Below are 20221 nucleotides of genomic sequence, written 5' to 3'. Positions count from 1 at the left end.
TTGTTTAATAAGTTATATATATATATATATATATATATATATATATATATATATATATATATATATATATATATATATATATATATACCTCTATTAAACATATATATATGTGTGTGTGTGTGTGTGTGTGTGTGTAGTATATATGTCTCTGAGAGCAATATATGAATTTTACAATTGCTACTTTTCAAATTGTTATTATTATTCATACATTTTTATATGATTAATTTCATTCTATTATACGACCTTAATAAGTTATACATTTTTGGCATATTTGATATCCTTTAGGTCAGTTAAACAGCAGCAGTATTGCAGAATGAGTTTCTATAGAGGATGAAATCATCTCTCATTTGCTGCATCTTATTTTTATTGTTTATATTCATAAATTTTTAAAAGACCATTGCATTACGTACATAATTTATTATTGGTAAATATGTATTGCATTTCGGCTAAGGTGAATTATGCTTTGCGGACGAAGTGTGTGTCTTTTAATCATTGATTACAAGATTATTGTTTCAATAATTTTTTATACGATTAACCATTGTATAACGTGACTCATTATTAGATTATAATGGTGTTCGTAAGTTTAGTTTCAGTAACGCCGTATCGCAGAACGATTGCATTTTGCGAACAACGCATGCGTCTAATAGACATCGATTTAAAACCTCTTGTCAAAAATATAACCAAACAAAATAAAATGTTAAGTCTAACAATCATTCTCTTAATTATTTACAAGACATTTATGCAGTCACTGAGATTAACAAGTCAAGTTTTTAGAAAAGGTAAGTCTGTTATCTTACAGAGTATGTATCGATTGACACACCTAAACATGAAACTTGGGATATACTTGATGCTGCGAACTTCTTAGTTATTTTTAAAGATTTTATTTTTATTGTATTTTTATACTTTTGTTTTTACAATAGTCACTGTTGCTCTTTGCTGTCGTAGTCTATCTTTCGTAGTTTTCTTTATTATAGTTATTTTTCCTTTTCAACCCATTGTTTGATTACATCATATACATCAATATACAGTTCATAATATCACTCACACTCGAGATATTTAAGTTACATAAGTTATTGTATTTTTATTCTTTAAAATTATTGATGCAATTACCTTTTTGTATGAATTAATATGTTTTTTTTAATAAATGATTCATTTTTTAATTTTATTCATTGAAAAAGTGAAATCTGTATTATAATCACACGTGTAATTATGTCGAGATCTTTTTATTTAAAGAAATATGGGTATATGTATATGAAAGATTAAATAAAGTATAATAAAATAAATATATAAATATTATTTAAAATTTAAATATTGTATGGACTTTTAGGTGGAGTTATGAAGTAAAATAAAAATTATGGTATCCATCATTTTCTTTAACCTTATTTCAAGTGAATGTAAGTTTACTGTTAAATTGTGGCTCAACGATACAAATAAATTTTTCGCCTAAAAGTTTTACTCTGGTAGCTTGAAATTTGTACTTATAGTGTTATTTTAATACACTTATAGTGTTAGTTATTTGAATTTAAATTATGATTTATTATTTATTGTACTACCAGTACTTAGTTTTAAAGTTTTTGCGGAATGTTGATGTAACAAATGAATGAGTATTTGTTTATTTCTTTTTAGAGTTAAATTTTTAAAACGCTGTTACATATTAATGTTTCGTTGTATCCATTTCAAATACCTAAATATAAAAAAAAAACCTCATACAATCTGACATTTATTCTTCTTTCTATCTACAAAAATATTAAACTTTTCGTTATATTTATATGGATGAACGGATTTGAATTAAGTTTGGCATACAGGTGAACATGTGGCTTGATGAACATATAGGGTATTTTAATTCACGCAGGCAAAGTTGTAGATTACAGCTACCTTACCCTTTTACTGTTTCAAATTGTCCTTACTGGGTTGGGTTGGATGAGTATGAGTCAGTGAATGAATTAATCAGTAGGTATATTTTATTCTTTATAAAATAGGTATTTATATAAGTAATTGTTATAAAGGATACAATATACGCAGTACGGTTATTAAATAATATTATAAACATCATTGATATATTTAGTAGTAGCCTGCCAATGATATTAGAAGCGGCTCAGAAATATCTAGAGTCGGGTTAAATACATTTATTATAACTTTGTATGGTAGTACACTAGATTTATAATATTGATTTGGCTTTTGCTGTTATAATGTTATAATTATTTTTAATTAATAAATAAATAACTAAATATCTTATTATATAATAAAATGGTAACTAGAAGAAGTCTGTTAATGGGAGATATTTAAGAAAAATTAATGTGAGGGGTTTCAATAAGTCAATAGATTCCAAAACAATAATATTTAGAAATTTGTCTGTCTATCTGTATGTTTGATCTGCCAACATGTAAAAACTACTGCATCAAATTGAATGTCGTTTTCACAGTTGTGCTCCTGAAGAGCTAACTTACAATCTGGTGCATATTTTGTATCGATGCGTTATCTAGAAGTAGTCTATTTGATTGGTTTTCTTACATCTAAAATCCACGCGTACGTAAAGCTGGTTGAATAATGAATTTTATTATAACAGTTTACGACTAGGTTTTTAGTGTACATTGTATTTAACTAGCTACATACATAACCTTTTTGTGAAAATGTTATAGCTAAATAAGATCATAACTATATTTGTTTGGTTCTTTTGTTATCCTATTTTTATTTGACTTTTCTTAAAAAAAAAGTTATTTTCACTATACCATATCAGCCATTAACTATTCACTGTTGAAAATAGGTCATCCTGGTTTTGCCAGTAGTTGCTACGTTCGGGTTAGGAACTGTAGTCAGGCCTTGGAGATGTTTTAAGAGGGACGCTGCTGCCCATCCTTCGACCATTAAGTTCCATTACTCGTTTCTTACGACATTTATTACGACCAAAAAAAATTCTTACGACGAAAGACATTTTTAAAATGGGTTTACCTACCCAGGGTAATGATAAAAACTCTACTACTAGTAGGTAAGTAATGATAATTAGTGTAGATAATTGGACTTAGTGATTACACTAGAAAATAACTGTATGTATATATGCAGGGATAAGAGGAACTGGTCGTTTTTATTTTTTTGTAATTAGAAGAGGGCCCAAGACTTCACGACACAGGGAATCCTAGCGTGAAGTTTTGGGAACAAATGTAAAATTAAAACGTGTATTTTTGGATTTAATAAATATTATTATATTTTTTAAAAAGTCATAGATTTTGGTCATCAATATCCATAGTCTTTCGATATTTCAAAGTAAGAGCGATAACGATATATTATCAAAAACAAAACTGTTATGTTCTATTATCATTGGATCGATACCAACAATTACAAATGTGATAACAATACTTTATTAACTAATTTTATTAAAAAGATATTGAATTAAAGCATTTTCTCTTTGGTGTTAATTTTTTCACTATTACGAGTAGAACACTAATTTAGGTCGGCACTTTAACAGCGATAACGTACCTCTGAGTTTCAAGAACAACTAAATTTAAAAATACAAATTACAGATTTCAGCTTGGCCCTCCCGGCTTGACAAAACTTGATCGAAACAAGGGGCAAACAAATCTATTTGTAGATACGTTTATGCTGTTGCACGATTGAGAAGAAACAATACGCCACATGTGCTATCTCATTTTATCTTATGTGAACAGTAGCGTAAACTTACAAATAGATTAGTGGGTCACTTGTGTAGAATAGCTGGTTACCAGAACTCTTCCTTGTGATAGAGCTGGAATTAGTCCTTTGCACTTTTCCCTGTTGTATTCTCATACTTTTTCTCTTTATTGTTGGTATCGAAGTGTGAGATATACAATTGCCATTAAATGTAATACGAAGTGATCTTAACATGGCTTCAGCAGAGTTCATGGTGTCGATCATATCGAAGCCGATGTTTTCGTTTTTATAGTTAGCAATAAAACTTTACATTAGATAATCTATTTCTGGAGAGTCAAAGTGTCATGATAATATCATACACTACATCTGTAAGACTTAAAATAGTACGAGACGTCTTTATTTGTTGTTTTACAAACGATGCAGTTAACACAACTTATATGTGGTCAGTATTAGATCGCTTCTTAACATGTAGGTATCTGTTGTTATAGTGAGATTATATTTACTATATTATTCATTGACTACAAATATTGTTAATATAGATAAAGTTATATGGCAACTTTCGTAACAGTGTATTTATATAATAATCGTATGACAGTACAGTCAATGTTATGAAATGATAACATCAAATCGTGTGCTCTCGAAATTATAGTGGTTTTAGTGAATAATTCCTTTTAATCGTATAATTATAGGTGGATGGGTGGTTCGTTGACTAATTGGATAGCAATGATCACGATGAAGCTAACACTACTGTTGATTGTGGCATATTTTTTCCACTGCGAAGGTGCCGTGATTACGAGCAGTGAGGAACAGCCGGCGATCAACAATAGGCCTATTATTGGAATTCTATCACAAGAACAGTCTTTCTACCTTCAAGGGAAATATCCCAAAGAAAACTATACGAGTTACATTGCTGCCTCGTATGTGAAGGCCATCGAAGCATCAGGAGCAAGAGTTGTGCCTATATTGTAAGTTAAACAAACAATATCATAATATAAGATAGAAAAAATCGACATCGATTTAGATCAACTTAGTATAGGACAAACATGGCAATATACTTTATAGATAAAAAACAAGATAATCAAAATCAGTTAACAATTAACAAATACACTAAATACTTATACGTGTTACTGGCAATCTATATAATTCAGTATTTTATACAATATCATGGCACTGTATAGAATATGTAAAACATTTAGGTAATATATAAAATATTATATTATAATATTCATTTTGTACTCTTGCCTAGGAATTTATACAACACCGAATAATGTGTGTATAAATAAGAGCAAGGAAGGGATAACATTGGCACTTTATAAGTAGGCATAACGTTAGACACAAAAATTGAAGTAGTGTAGCAATTTAAATTCGATACAAATAGTTGTTTGCCTTTTTACGATTCATGTAAGGAGAGGTAAGAAGGTTTGATTTCCACTAAATATAACTGTGTAAGGAAAATTGGATCGAAAACAAACAGATGCACATAGATAAACTTATAAATCTCCTCTTTTCGTGTCAAGAATAGACCAGTCTGTTGATGAACTATTTAAAATAATGTTTAACTGTGTGCTGTGTATCGTGCATATGAATAAATACAAATAATTGGTACGGGTTACTTTATATTTCAATTATAGAAATCAATTTAGAAATTTACTATACAAATTAATACTCTTTATCCCAATACAATTTCCATTCGAAAATTAAATTTGAGCGCAACGTTTTATTTAAAATATCTGTTTTTAAGTTTTTTTTTAATTGGGTAAGTTTGCGCCATAGACGTAGTATGACGTAGGTTTTGCGCTATCTTGGTATTGAAAATGCATGTGTTTGAATAACAATATTACATGAATATATTAACTTTCCAAAAGTGTGCCTCTGAATTGAATCTAAAATATAAAAAATTATTAGGTCTTGTGAATGAAGATGTTTGATTTGATTATACAGTAGCGATGTATGATAACTACTCGTAATACAGTAATAGTTTGACAACAGTAATTATAATCGTGAGAAAATATTATATTATAAAATATACTATAATAAAAATACTCTCAAAGTTGGTTATAAATCAGCGTAGATATCTCCAAACTCATATAAAAGAAAAATATCATTAGGCGAATTGAGAACTGGTATTGCTAGTGCCTATAGTTTGCAGCAATATTTACCATCAGGTGAGCTGTATGCTTGTATGCTACCCTTGATAGCTGTTTGTCTTAGCCTAATTTGTAAACAGCATTTAATTCAATTTCATATCATACACGATAAGTCGCGGGTGATATTTAGTTAATAATGTTTTAAAATATTTATTTATTCACATAATAAGGTACATTTTAGTGACCATTTTTGTTTCAGAATAGGAAAAAATCGTGAATACTATAGGGATCTAATGAGCAAAATAAATGGGTAAGTGTTGTAAAATAGTTATATATCTTATAAAGTCTAAGATTATAACAAATAACAAAAGTTATAATATTGTTTAGATATTAATAATATTAGTCCCAATCGATTATAGTTTTATGAATACAAAAGATCATGTCTGAGGTGTTATTTTCTATTTACTTTGTAGCTAGTCACTATTGTCCAGATAGAATACAAAATATGTGGGATTGATTCGAGTATTTTCAGCAAAACAACTTAAAAAGTTGTTGAAAAAAAATACTTCTTTTATTTTTCGTCTTTACAAATATTTTGTCTTATTTGTATACTTTATAGTTCGTTTTTCTAAATCATTATGTTCTCTGCAATACAATGATACAACAGAAAGGTAATACACACATCCCTCTCTCTCACACACTGCCCCTCTCTTTCACTTAAAGATGCGATCATGTATTCGTTTAAAATTATAATTGCGTTACAATATATGTATTTTTTTTTCAACAAAAATAATCCTACATATATGTGTACATTTATTATATATTTCATTGTCATCAGATAATCATCTCTTTCTTACACGAAGTTTCACCCACAATCTTATTAATATAATAAATTTGTAACTAGACGATGTTTATGCATGTATAATATACATATGTAGGTATATAAGAAATATAAGGAGTCTTAATAAGACTAATAGATGATAAAATATTAATTTTAGAAGTCTTGTCTGTATGTATGTTTGTTTCAGCATCACACAAAAACTATTACACTAAATTGGATGCAATTTTGTTGTGTGTTTCTAAAGGTCTAACTTAAAATCTGGTATATGTTTAATCGTAATTTGCCATCTAAAAGCTTTATTTAGCTAGTTATGTAGGTACTCGTATAAAGCGATAATGATGTCGAGTCTCATTGAGAAAAGAGATTATATTATGATTAACTATAGGTGCAGTTTTTGCTATATTAATATTTTATAAACAACTAAATTTTAAATAAAACCCTGTAAATACCTGACCTGAACGGTAGGCTAATAACGTCCTTTTGTCAATATGAAAGTTTATAAAGATTATTGAATATTTGTTTTTCTATCATACTTAAACAGATGAACGGATTTTTAATTAATATATACAGTTACAAAAGGAAGATTTTGTGTAAAATTTTCTGAATGGGTATGCAGATGACTGATCATGAAGTACTCCACTTTATTTATTTCTCAGCCTCGTGGATATATTTTATTTAATTTTAAAGTCCCGATTTTGTATTTAAAATGTAGATGTATTTCAACAAAATTAAATATTGTATTTATTATTTTCAGAGTGTTATTTCCTGGCGGAGCGACGTACTTCAATCAATCCAATGGTTACGCGGACGCTGGTCAGCATATATACGAGATAGCACAAGAATTTAATGAAGCCGATGATTATTTTCCTATATTTGGAACGTGTCTCGGGTTCGAGTTACTTATCATACTTGCGTCAGGCCGCCGCGAAAAGGAAAACAGGATCCAATGCAATTCTTCTTTGAGCCGTCCACTCAATTTTACTAACGGTAAAATATAGATTAAGTATAACATTCCATACCTTCCATTGTAAAAATTCCTAAAAAAATTCTTATTAAAAAAACACTTAAATATTTCGGAAGGTGTTCTGCATATCGCATTATTTGTTTAATCAACATTGAAATACATATGTCTACTCTTGTTATATCTTAATTAACTTTTGGAGTATAATTTCTACAGATAGTTGCAAGGTAAATTGATTTATTTATAATACGAATATTAAAAAAAATTAAATCGTATAAAATTTTAATCATCATATATAATATAAAAAATAAAAAAAGATGACATGTAAATTTAATATGTCAGGCTTTAACAATACGTAATATAATCTATCTGAACTTTCGTCCTTTCCAGTTTAACGACGATTTTAAGCTTTTAACATAAGTACTAATTTATAAAGTCTAAAAATATTTATTAAGTCTCATAATTACAATATAGACCATTGTTCTATTTTGTTGCAGATTTCCGTGATAGTAAAATGTTTAAAAATGCGCCGCAGGATCTCGTTGATTTATTAGCCTATTACGACATAACTGTTAATGCTCATCAATTTTGCATTGTTGACGAGGTTAGTGCAATGTCTGCATATTGTCATTATGACATACTAACATTATTCAAATGAATGCCAGAGGAAACATTATGACTTATATGTGACTCGACCAAGAAGGACACCGCCGCAATGTGTGCATTGTTGTGTTGTCTTTTGGTATGCAGGATACGGTAATCTATGTAACGCTTTTTTTTTTATAACCTGGAATAACAGATTACTTGCTGATCCACCTGAATCATTTGATGATATATTGACTATGGATATTATAAATTACACTATGAAACACATAGTGCTTCTAAAGTCTGAAAGTTAAAGTCTTTTATCATATTTTTTAATATGGCTTGAGTTTTGAATCAAAACATAATTTCGTCATTTATTGTGTGATTACTTTTTTTTTTAGAATCTAAAAAACTTCAACTTGAACAAAGATTGGCGAGTGACATCCTATTCGAATGACGATAAAGGAGTGCAATTTATAGCAACAATTGAAAATAAAAGGTGAAATATATATTTTATTATATTATCTTAAATATTATGGATAGAAGGGCAGAAGGAATTGCTAGCAATATATTGCTAGCAATATACCCAGTCAGATCCCCCCTAGACACCATCATGCTGAATTCTAGGTGTATTCATCACGATGAGCTAACTGACCTGCCTTTTCATTCTGGTCTATCATCTCTCACTGGACTTGCCAGCGTATACCGTTAGCACAGGCGGGGTTACCATTCCATTATCATCGAATAAAAAAATGATAGAAAAGGAAATTAAGGAATAAAATTTCCTTTTCTTTAGTCAATTAAAAAAGCTAACACCACTTTTTATTTGATAGGGAAAATTTATCATGAAAAGTGTAAAAGTACTTATAAAATTTCTAAATTTGAAAGTTGGGTGAAAACATACAAGTAATTAATAATACTGTATAAATATAAACAAAGAACTGCTGTTTATAGTATAAGATAAAATAAAAGTAGGTACTTAGGTGCAGACAATATGAATTGATCGAAGATTTCTATAAGCTGCTATTCTGTCACATTGAATTTAAAAGTATTTATCATAATAAAATTTATGTTGCCGAGTAATCTTAATATTATTATTAAAAAAAATTGCTAGTGGACGGCGACTTGGAAATAATGGTCATACTCTTAATCTATGTACGGTGGAGGGTAGAGTAGATGCAAAGTGAACCATCTCTGTATAAGAAAAAGAGTTCGTTGAATGGCGTTAATTTAGGATGACGCTACAGTAGCAGCTGGGTAAATAAAAAAAAAAAAAAGTGAACAAGGAAAGCAAATCTTCCGCTTTTTATAATGGCGCACTTTCCAAAAGCCTAAAATAGAAACAAAATGATATAATGTAAAATAATATTATTATGTTTGATGCATAAATAAATGTTTAATTTTTATTTATGTATTAAATAGTAAAGGACTTAAATTAATCTCAGCTCACTTCACAACATTAACAACTGCTAAATTAATTTCATATCCTCTTGTTGCTCTAACGCTATGCTAAAGGGATTTATGACTGTTACAGTTGGACACTTTTGCTATTGTTCCATTCATTCTCCATCCTCAGTAGTATGTACGATGAGATATATCCTATGATATATATTACTATGTATTGAACTTAATGTGTCTATACACATTAAGTTCAATACATAGTAATTTAAATTTAGAACGTACAATAGGATGTGAACAAGCTGGATTTTATAGTTTATTATATTGATAGCTAACTAGCCAGTCTTATTAATTCAAAATTTTTTGGTTTATCAGATAAGTTTAAATGCGATCATTTAGTTAAAATATTTATCTAGGGTCTAATCATTTCGTCTAGGTTATCCCCAACTGAGATGATCACAAAAAAGAAATAGCTCTAGTCGTAATAAAATCTATATAGGACCAATACGAAATAAAACACAATTACGGCGAATTTTTATTAAGAATAATTTTTAGAGATCAGTCGAAAAATGTTTCTGATATTATATATATACAACTTAGAATGGCAAACAAGCTGACGGCCCACCTGATGGAAAGTGGTAACCGTCGCCTATAGACATGAGCAGTACCATGGACATAACACAATATACTGTTTCGCCCATGATACCTTCCATGCGTTGTCATTCCTGAGGACTGAGGTGTTATTCCTCTGTACCCAGTAAATGAAAGTGTACCATATGAAAGTATAATACTGAGCTTATACACTTTAGTCGTAAAGGATATACAAAGCCGAAACCTAGTGATAATATTCATAAAACTGAACAACATGTCCCATGGTACAAATTCGAAATTTCTATATATCGATCGATTATCGATTTAGCATGTGAGGTTTAAAAATATTTTTAGATTTCTTTATGGAGTAAATTGTTCAGTTTCATTAAAACTGTCATTGGATTTCGTGTCGTAACCTTTACGTTTAACCTTGGTGATGTAACGGTTTAATACACTGCACATCTTAGATAATACAAACATTTGTATTCATGTGTCCATTTTTATTGGTCTGACTGTTTTCTGTGTATTGTACCTATGTATGTATTAAAAGTCGTTTGGTCCCGGCATAGAATAGGCCAATCCGTCTGCCAAACGTGGCAACTACTGGCACATCTCCCAAGAGGGAGGCTTATGTTCAGCAATAGACAATTAAAGGCTGACATGATGATGATGGCGTATTTTAAATATTAAAGTATTTCTATCAGTGGATACTCATAGTATAAGATTTGTTTAGTTTCGTACTAGATGGCACTGTGTTCAGTGGTACTAACTTTAGTTATTTATATATTTTTTTCAGATATCCATTTTATGGTGTGCAATTTCATCCCGAGAAGAATTCCTTCGAGTGGAAGCAGTCCAAGAATTACCCGCATTCGTCGGACGCGGTGCGAGCGAACAGATACTTTATGGATTTCTTCTTGAACGAATGTAGAAAGAGTTCTCACACGTTCCGGAACGTAGACGAGGAGAATGAGTACTTGATTTATAATTATGAACCTAAATTCACTGGAAAAATTGGTAGTCAGTACGAACAATGTTACTTCTTCGAACCTCGACGTCATAGACATTGCACAGTTTAATATAATATGTTAGTTATTTCATTGTAATATCAAGTATTCGTCTATGGACATGTTAAGAAACAGTAATGCATCTCGAATTGTTATGTACGTCTTCGAGAATCACCAAAAGCGTTAGACTACTGGCTATTCCTTACACTGTGGTAATATTTTGAATTTGTTATAGGTACAACTATTTGAGATCTACCTATTTAGAGTTTAATAAATAATTTATTTATATAGCTTTAATGTATGCAATATGAATAGGTAAAAGCACCTATATTTGGGTGTTCTGTACCGTGCTACAATGTAAAGAATATTGTAGGTAGAATATACAAAATATACAATTTAGGAAAATTTATATTTATACAAATCATATTTTTCTAAAATGTTAATTATATTATTAGCTAATTACATGAGCTGTTGTTTCAATTATTTCTCATTCCCACCTGGTATATATCTTTGCTGATTACTTTGTAAAAAGTACTAAACCGATTCAGATGAGGTTATTACGATTAATCATGAGTCACAGAATTGAATAAGGTAACCTAGTGAAAGTGGTGAATTGATAGTCTTTTTTATGTCTTGGACAGCGCCATGGACGTTACAGAATACACTGTGACTTCCGTGTTACCCTTATGCGTTACTATATTTTTTTAAACGGTTAGTTAGCCCATCCTGTTGAATTCACTTAGAACTGAGCATGATAGTTTTTAGGGAGAACTGCGAGGAGGTCGACCTAGCAGGATATATTGCAGAGAGGTTATAATCCCCAGTAATAAAATGACTGTTGCATAAAGTCTCCTTCTGATGTCATAACTAAATTATTAATAAAATACTAGTCTTCCCCGCGAATATGTATGTGTGGATTTCGTAAGTAGTTAGTCTGTTTCGTCGCGTAAAAAGAAAAATTATTGACATAGATAGCTTATTTTATATCTAGATAACATATCAAAATAAAAATGCATCAGACTTTAAGTTAAGTTTGATCTTCAAGAATACAACCGTGAAAATCGTATCCAATTTGGTGCAGTAGTTTTTATGTAATGCCGCAACACACATACTTATAGGCAGGGTTTACCAGAAGGAGACTTCGTATAAAAGTCGTTTGCTTGGGCACCTCTGCCCCATTTGTGTTTCTACCATGAAGCAGCTGTATTTGCATGGCTGTGTTTCGGTTTGAAGGATGGGATATGGCAGGGAATTTACAGGGTACAGAGAAATAACACGTAAGTCCTCAGAAATGGCAACGCATGGGGAGTACAGTATTATAGGCGAAACAGTATATTCTGTTATGTCCATGGTACTGCTCATGTCTATAGGCGACGGTTACTACTTTCCATCAGATGGGCTGTCAGCTTGTTAGCCATTCTTAGTTGCATAAAAAATAATTCTAAAATTTATTATTTTGGCTTGTAATTATAAAACTTTATATTTTTTAAATATTTTTTAAATACAGACATTGTCTAGTTTATCATATGTTTATAGACGAAAATCATAGATTAAGTATAGTACCTACGAAGAAAATCTTATTGTTATCAATTATGATTGACAGATTGAAGTATCTTAAATTGAATTACTTAGACACTTATCATTCCATGTATATATTTATCTGACATTAAATTGTTTTGTGAATGTTATCAAGACAGTATGTTATCTTGATAACTTTCACAAAACAATTACATATAATACAGAAAACCAATGAAGTTACGATAATAATAATTTTGTGATATGCAATTAATCCTTATTAATATTATAAATATGAAAGTGAGTTTCTTTGTTTGTTTGTTATATATTATAGCGCCTTAATGGCTTAACTAATCACTATTCCCGTGGGTGTCGTAAGAGGCGACTAAGGAAACTTAATGATCGAGGAATGGGTAGAAGCGTCTCTCTTAAAATATCATCAAAGTCTAGCTGCGGTTGCCTCCCGCCTGTCTAGTGTGGCAACTACTGGTAAAACTTCCCTTATGGGGAAAGCTTATGTCCAGCAGTTAACGGTTAATATAACAAAAAAAAAAATACTATGGTTACTCAAGAATCTATTTTCGTATCTTATTGTGAGTAGTCAGATGATAGTAGCTTATTGCACCGAACTACAGTTTTAACCAATTACTGGTGAAGTCCTGTTTCTAAAAAATATCATAGAAGAGCCGTGGACCAATTCGAAGTTGAAATTTTTATTTCATTAGGACGATGCAAATAAAGAAAAAAAAAACCACTTTAAGCTTCTTATGACTTTTAATTTTCAATCTCTTTATCCAACACAAGGCTAAAACAGAATCAAAATAAGTGTAATATTTCACACCACAAAAATTATTATGTACCTATCTATAGTTTTACGAAGTACAAATTTGATCAGGCATACCAAGTACCTGTTTTAATAAAATTAAGTTACTTTTATATCGCAGTACAAAAGTTGTTTATTTTTACAAACCGTGAAAACAAAATGTTTAAATATGCACCTGGATATGTCATTATACTAAAAAAGTAAAAACTCGATGTTGGATGTGCTTTGAGTTTTATGTTGATTCTTAGGGTAGTACATTGCGCAGCGTGAGATCCCTTCGTTAATATATATATATATATATATATATATATATATATATATATATATATATATATATATATATATATATATATATATATATATATATATATATATAAACTTTTTGCCCGCTACTTCGTACATACTTCGTAAATTAAGTACATCACTTCTCAGTGGCGTATCAAAGTTAAACATATACCAGATCTCAAGTAAGACATTTTTTACTATTGAAGAGTCCCGCAATTGATTACGATATGGTCTAAGATAGGGCTCGCGGACCCACGAATAGGTTATCAAATTTACCTTAAATTGGTGCAGATTATATTTGGATTATATTTCATTCATCATGACTGAAAGACCGAAAGTGCGTGTAAATGGTATGTCTACGACGTAAGGGCGGAGGTTTTTGCTCCGTCTGGTACTTCGATGCCGAAAGGGTGAAGGAGGAATCAGGTCATGCAGTTCTTTAGCATGCTCTCCAAATTGTATTCTGTAGAAAACAGCGTATCGCGTAATTTTGCGGCGGTGTTCTAGAAGTTTTAAATGCAGCAACAAATCGTCCCTTATGAGCTTCATCCAATTTAATGCAGTGGTTTTTGCGAGATGCCGCAATAAACATACAGACAACTATTCTGAAAATTATTATTTTGGCATCTATTAATCTCATTAAGGACACTTGTATACTCGTATATTTTACAGAGTATACTGTTTCGCCCATGATACCCCCGATGCGTTGCCATTCCTGTGGACTCAGGTGTTATTCCTCTGTACCCTGTAAATTCACTGCCATATCCCACCCTTCAAACCTTTATTAGTAACATATACACAGATTTGCATACTTTTTAGGGTTCTGTACCTCTAAAATAAAAAAAACAAAACCCTTATAGGATCACTTCTTTGTTCGTCTGTCCGTCCGTCTGTCAAGATCCTTATTTTTAGAAACGCGTGGAGGTATCAAGCTGAAATTAATATCATATATATATATCGTTAGGTTAGGTTATAAGCGGTACAAGATATTGTAAAATGTTTTCTTATTAAAGTGCGTCAATAATCTAATTATGGCTTTATATTTGTTAATGAAGTAAAATCTTGATGGGTCGGTGTATGTATATGTATGTAGATATGTGAGATATGTATTTGTAAGCAACTTGTTACACTGTAGATTGTGTGGGTGTTTTGCTTGTTGGTTATGTTTAACCCTGGTATTTCCTTTTTGATGAGTCATCTCAAATTTATATTATTTTTAGATATCCATTCCACGGCGTGTAATTTTATCCTGAGAGGAGTAAGTGGAAAGTGTTCAAAAAATATCCTCACATTATTAATGCTATGTTAGCAAAAATAAATTTCATGAATTTCTTCGTGAAAGAATCTAGAAAGAGCTTCCATGCATTTAAATAAAATTATAATAATTATACAATATTATAACATATAATTTTATTTTGGGTTTCTAACTTTATAATTTCTAAAATGTTGCTTTAAATTTTCATTAATGAAGTTACTACAACAATATAATAAAAAAAAATATATGGAAAATTAAGAATAAGATTAGTTTAGATTATGCAGAACAAATAATCGTCTTATGAATTTTATCAATATATTTTCGGTATATTTAAACCTTTAATAGTCATTGACATAATATTCACAACAACATTGTAAACGACTGTATGGCCCCGGCATAGAATAGGCCACCTCCCCTTTCCCGTGGTTATCATAAGAACCGACTCAGGAGCAGCGTTCCTTTTAAAACATTACCAAAGTCTAAATGCGGTTGCTCATCTGCTTGTTAACCGTGGTAGCTACTGTTACCCCAAGGGAGGTCTATATTCAGAAGTGGATAGTTTACAGCTGATATCATCATCATCAACATTCCAAAGTTTTTTTTTTATGCAACTTAGAATGGTAAACAAGCGAAGGTTCATCTAATGGAAAGTGGTGACTGTCGTCTGTAGACATGAACAGTACCATAGACATAACAGAGTATACTGTTTCGCCCATGATACCTCCCATACGTTGTCATTCTTGAGTACTAAAGGTGTTATGTCTTTTTACCCTGTAAATAAACTCCCATATCCTATTCTTCAAACCGAAACATAGACATGCAAACATAACTGCTTTATGAATAGAAACACTGCTCAGAAACACGAATGGTACAGAGGTACCCAAGCAAACGACAGTCTCCCTCTAGTATTTTTTTTTATTGGTGAAAATGGTATGGTAGCCCCGCCTGCGCTAACGGGATACGCTGGCGGAGCACCAGTGAAGGGTGATAGATGAGAATGAAAACAGGCCAGTTAGCCCATCGTGATGAATTCATCAGGAATTAATCATGATAGTTTCCAGGGGGAACCACGAGGAGGTCGACCTGGTTGGGTATATTGCTAGCAATGGGATTCTCAGTCTCCATTACTAACAATCCCTTCCCCCCCTCTAGTACTTGCGGGAATACCTAATATAATTTTGCTATGTACCTCATTTTGTTCATATTTTTCCTTTGTTAGTTCTACAGATTGTTAACTTCAAAATACAGTGCCATCAATCATTTTCAATATCAATTGAAAGTCGTCGTATGTTCTCCATTAAGTACTAATGACAGTATCTTATCAATGTTTCTGAAACGTAATTTTTATCATTATGTGAATTTAAATTGTTTTTTTAGTATGTTATTATATATCTGTATGTACTTATATAATTATAGTTGCAGAAATTAGTTAAATAAAGTTAAAAGGGAGGAAAGGGAAAAGAATTTATGCTTATGGACCTTATAAAATGGAATTTTGAAATTATGCATGTATTTAGTAATAGAAACAAACCATAATGTATAAAATGGAATAGAATAGATAAGATTTCACAATTTTATGGGGGAAAATACTGGGTTTGGTTTCAAAAAGAAGACACATTTGGATGTTTTTAATATTCTATTATGCAATTACGTTGCCAATTTTAAACCGATTTTGATAATTCATTTTGCAATAAATAAGCTTTATTTTTGTATTGATTTCATATTAATTTTGTGATGATTAACGGTCTTTGTGGAGTAAAAAACTTGTGTTACTAAACAAATTGTCTATGTACGAATATGATTCCCAGTGATAAAGTATTATCAACCTAATATTTTTACAAATCACTGTTTTTATTATATTTTATGACATATCTCTTTTTTAATTTTAGATATTTTATTTGGCAAATATAGATATATAAAATTTTAAATAATGGAATTATAAAAATTTTATATAAAGTCAAGTATAACTTATATTCATAAACATGTAATATTATAATTATACTCATTTGTTATACTCATAAATTACTTTTACTAATACCTCATAATCCCAATCGTAACCTTAACGTGTCCTAAAATTCGTTACATAATTTAGCTGCTCTATGGTACCTAATGTATATTGGTCAGTCTAAATATAAGCAGAATATGTTGAGCTAAAGCTGATTGGAAGTTCATGTACAAATAACCATCTGCATCTGAGTGCTCGTCACGATTATTTAGGTAGTCAGTAGCAGCGGGAGTCTCCCTCCGATTGAGGTTGAAATAAAAATAAACAGATTCATTCTTATTGCGTTTGTTGTAATTATGTAAGGGCTCTAATTTATTTCAAGGTTTTTATTTGTTAAATACTTTAGAAGGAAGTCACTTCATTAAATAGACATCTTTAATTTTTTTTCTATCGTTCTTAATCTTTTCGGCTTATAGTTATTGATGTTGGTATTTGATTCCGAATTCTGTGGTCGTCTGTGGGAGCACAGATGGAAGTGATGGAAAATGAACATGAACAATAGAAGACTGCCGATGCAGCGTGATTAAATACGAGATATCCAAACACGGACTACGGAATCAAACGGAAAGTGGTCATCATCTATATACATAAACAGTACCATGGACATCATTAGTATACTATCATGTTCATAATACCCCTCGTGCATTGCCATTCATGAGGACTAAGATATTACGACTCCGTACTCTGTAATTTCACTTCTATATTCTACTCTTGAAATTGAACAAGCAAACATTTTTACAAACTTTCATATTTATAATAATACCAGTATATAATTTGAAATCAGTATACATACATAAATAAGTATGTATTTGCAGACATGAGATGCGATACTTACAATTTTGTGTTATTTACGGGGTTATATGTAAGATAGATAATAATAATATACATTATTGATTAATGATTTCGAATATTCGTATAACTTTTGCGCCTTATCAGGCTCTTTTAGCGGTCAATGAACTGCAGTTTGAAGAAAATACCTAGATCACAGTCAAAGATATTCAAATTTGTTTAGACTTGTTTTGTTCTTCGACTGATAATATAATTATTTAAATAAGTCTTCAGTTTAGGTTTACAAATGTTAATATACTACATGACTTTAATTTAACATTTTCTGTTTGTAGAGGACAAACTCAAAAACTGATTCCAATATTTCTTTCACTTATGCACTTAAAGCTACATTATCAGCGAGTAACATTGGCTGTTTTATGTCAACCGACTTCAAAAAGGGGCAGGTTATCAATTCGGTTGTATTTTTTTATTTTATATTTGTTATCTCATAACTCGATATGGACTATTCTTTTTATCTGAAAGGTTACACTTATAGATTGGTCCCACAGACATTTTATCAAAATCGGTTTAGTAATTTAGTTTCGAGACCAGAATAACTAGTTTTGTTACAATTGAAGTCGGTTTATGTAGGACATATTTATTAATTATTTACAAAAACAATTTTGAGATCTTTGATTTATCTACATCAACAACAGTGTAGTCGCGTCGTGCTCTTTATTTTAATAAAAGTAATACACAAGCATTTTAAAATAGCTATAATATTGAACAATTTGATGTGTGGCTACCTCGGTCTGCAGTGAGTTGTTATCTCAGGGAACCTCATCGATCTGTGGAATATAAATCAATCGCAAGTATTGTACTCTTTGTATGGATTTCATTGAAGTGGCGGATTCGCAGGATTTTTTGTTTTCTACCCACATTGAAATTAATTTTTTTTGCATCAACATCAGACAGAAATTTTATTTTGTGTTGCCAGGTATGCAGTTAAAAATACCCATAAATAAGAATCATTAATTGTGGAAGTGATATAAAATAATACCCACATTATCTGGTAACGCATAGTTCTTACATATATTCGTTTATACATATATAAATTATAAATATAATGACTTCTCCTAGGACTTGGGGCTGTTGTGCGCTGGATAGACCAGAAGACGAGAAGTACATTAATTGTTGTGAATGTAATAAATATTTTCACTTTGAATGTTTATCTATACAAGTAATATCAGATTCTGAGCTTCTTCAATCTTGGAAATGTCCAGTTTGTCAGAACCGTCGTTTGAAGATGACTAGAAAGGATAGTACACCAGTGCGAAAAATATCGACTGCTAGAGGTAATAAAAGACCTGCTTTGAACTCTCCTCCGTCGGCCTGTCCACCACTGACAGTGGACGACGTGCGTGTTGCGGTTCAGGATATTCTGGATAGCAAATTCGAGAAAATGGTTGCACAGCTTAAAGGAGATATGGCCTCAATGATAAAGTCGGAATTGGCTACTATAAGGAATGAAGTAAGGGAGATTGTAGAATCCGTAACTTTTATGAATGCAAAATTTGAAGATTTTGTGGTTGAACATGAGAGCATGAAAAAAGAAATAACAGAATTGAAAAGCGAAAAAGAGAAGATGAAAGATACAGTGAAAGAACTGAATACGCGTATTATTTACTTGGAGCAGCATTCTCGTGCCAGTAATCTAGAAATTCAATGCATACCTGAACATAAAAATGAGAATTTATATAGTATAGCTAAACAGATAGGAAAAATAATAGGCTGCGAGATTGAAGAAACTGATATTGCCCATTGTACTCGTGTATCTAAAGTGAACCCTTCAAGTTCTCGTCCGCGATCAGTGGTACTGCAATTATCTTCACCTAGAACTCGGGATAATTTTTTGGCGTCTTCGATTAAATACAACAAGACTAATGCAAAAGCTAGACTGAATAGTGCCCTTCTTGGATTTTCGGGTAACATTACGCCAATTTACATTGTGGAACATCTGTCGCCTGCCAACAAGGCGTTACATGCCGCAGCTCGGATTAAAGCAAAAGAAAATTCTTACAAATATGTTTGGGTGCGTAATGGCAAAATATTTGTAAGGAAAAACGAAGAATCTGGTTACATGCTGATCAAAGATATGGACTGTGTGGCTAAAATCGTATAATGAATTTCAGTTTCCTGTGGTTCTTTATGTCAAGTAGTGGTTTTAATTATATTTACATTCATTAATTTAAAAGTGTATTATCAAAATTGCCGAGGTTTACGCACAAAAACTCAAGTATTTTATCGAAACATTTTAATTAATAATTACGATGTCGTAGTTTTAACTGAAACTTGGTTAAATGGTTCTGTAATGAGTGGTGAACTGTTTGATGACAGGTATGTGGTTTATAGAAGAGATAGAGAATCTTCAGGTTATCGCCATAATAAAGAGGGCGGCGGTGTACTTATAGCTGTT

The 20221-nt window shown here is 30.9% G+C and overlaps 2 protein-coding genes across 6 annotated transcripts; both read left to right on the top strand.

Moving 5' to 3' along the window:
- The first annotated feature begins 591 nt into the window (after nucleotides 1-591).
- Nucleotides 592-11561, top strand: LOC113521186 (gamma-glutamyl hydrolase A-like). Of its 5 annotated transcripts, none has more exons than XM_026906646.3 (7): nucleotides 592-779; nucleotides 4314-4589; nucleotides 5971-6021; nucleotides 7307-7539; nucleotides 8011-8117; nucleotides 8500-8597; nucleotides 10884-11561. In XM_026906646.3, exons 2-7 carry the CDS (start codon nucleotides 4318-4320, stop codon nucleotides 11164-11166), a joined length of 1044 nt encoding a protein of 347 aa, XP_026762447.1. In that variant the 5' UTR covers nucleotides 592-779; nucleotides 4314-4317; the 3' UTR covers nucleotides 11167-11561. The 5 variants fall into 5 exon arrangements, with proteins under 5 accessions (XP_026762447.1, XP_026762445.1, XP_031768638.1 ...); XM_026906644.3 differs by having other exon boundaries at nucleotides 593-779; nucleotides 4406-4589; XM_031912778.2 differs by lacking the exon at nucleotides 592-779 and adding an exon at nucleotides 2789-2986.
- A 6902-nt stretch (nucleotides 11562-18463) lies between these two features.
- LOC113510309 (uncharacterized) lies at nucleotides 18464-19939 on the top strand. Its single transcript, XM_026893758.3, has one exon. It carries the CDS (start codon nucleotides 18872-18874, stop codon nucleotides 19925-19927), a length of 1056 nt encoding a protein of 351 aa, XP_026749559.2. The 5' UTR covers nucleotides 18464-18871; the 3' UTR covers nucleotides 19928-19939.
- The last annotated feature ends 282 nt before the right edge of the window (nucleotides 19940-20221 follow it).

This window comes from Galleria mellonella, unplaced genomic scaffold (genome assembly GCF_026898425.1).
Source record: "Galleria mellonella isolate WM207_F2 unplaced genomic scaffold, CSIRO_AGI_GalMel_v1 utg55, whole genome shotgun sequence".
Lineage (NCBI taxonomy): Eukaryota > Metazoa > Arthropoda > Insecta > Lepidoptera > Pyralidae > Galleria > Galleria mellonella.
Note: the sequence above shows the minus strand (reverse complement) of the source record. Positions and strands in the feature narration are given on the sequence as shown.

What these genes read in the sequence shown, in the direction of transcription:
- LOC113521186 (XM_026906643.3), top strand. Translation starts at nt 3,969, where the DNA reads ATGATAATATCATACACTACATCTGTAAGACTTAAAATAGTACGAGAC. An exon ending in GTTAACACAACTTATATGTG is followed by an intron (nt 4,067 to 4,313) that starts GTCAGTATTAGA and finishes GTATAATTATAG; the next exon opens with GTGGATGGGTGGTTCGTTGA. An exon ending in AATTTTGCATTGTTGACGAG is followed by an intron (nt 8,118 to 8,499) that starts GTTAGTGCAATG and finishes TTTTTTTTTTAG; the next exon opens with AATCTAAAAAACTTCAACTT.
- LOC113510309 (XM_026893758.3), top strand. Translation starts at nt 18,872, where the DNA reads ATGACTTCTCCTAGGACTTGGGGCTGTTGTGCGCTGGATAGACCAGAA.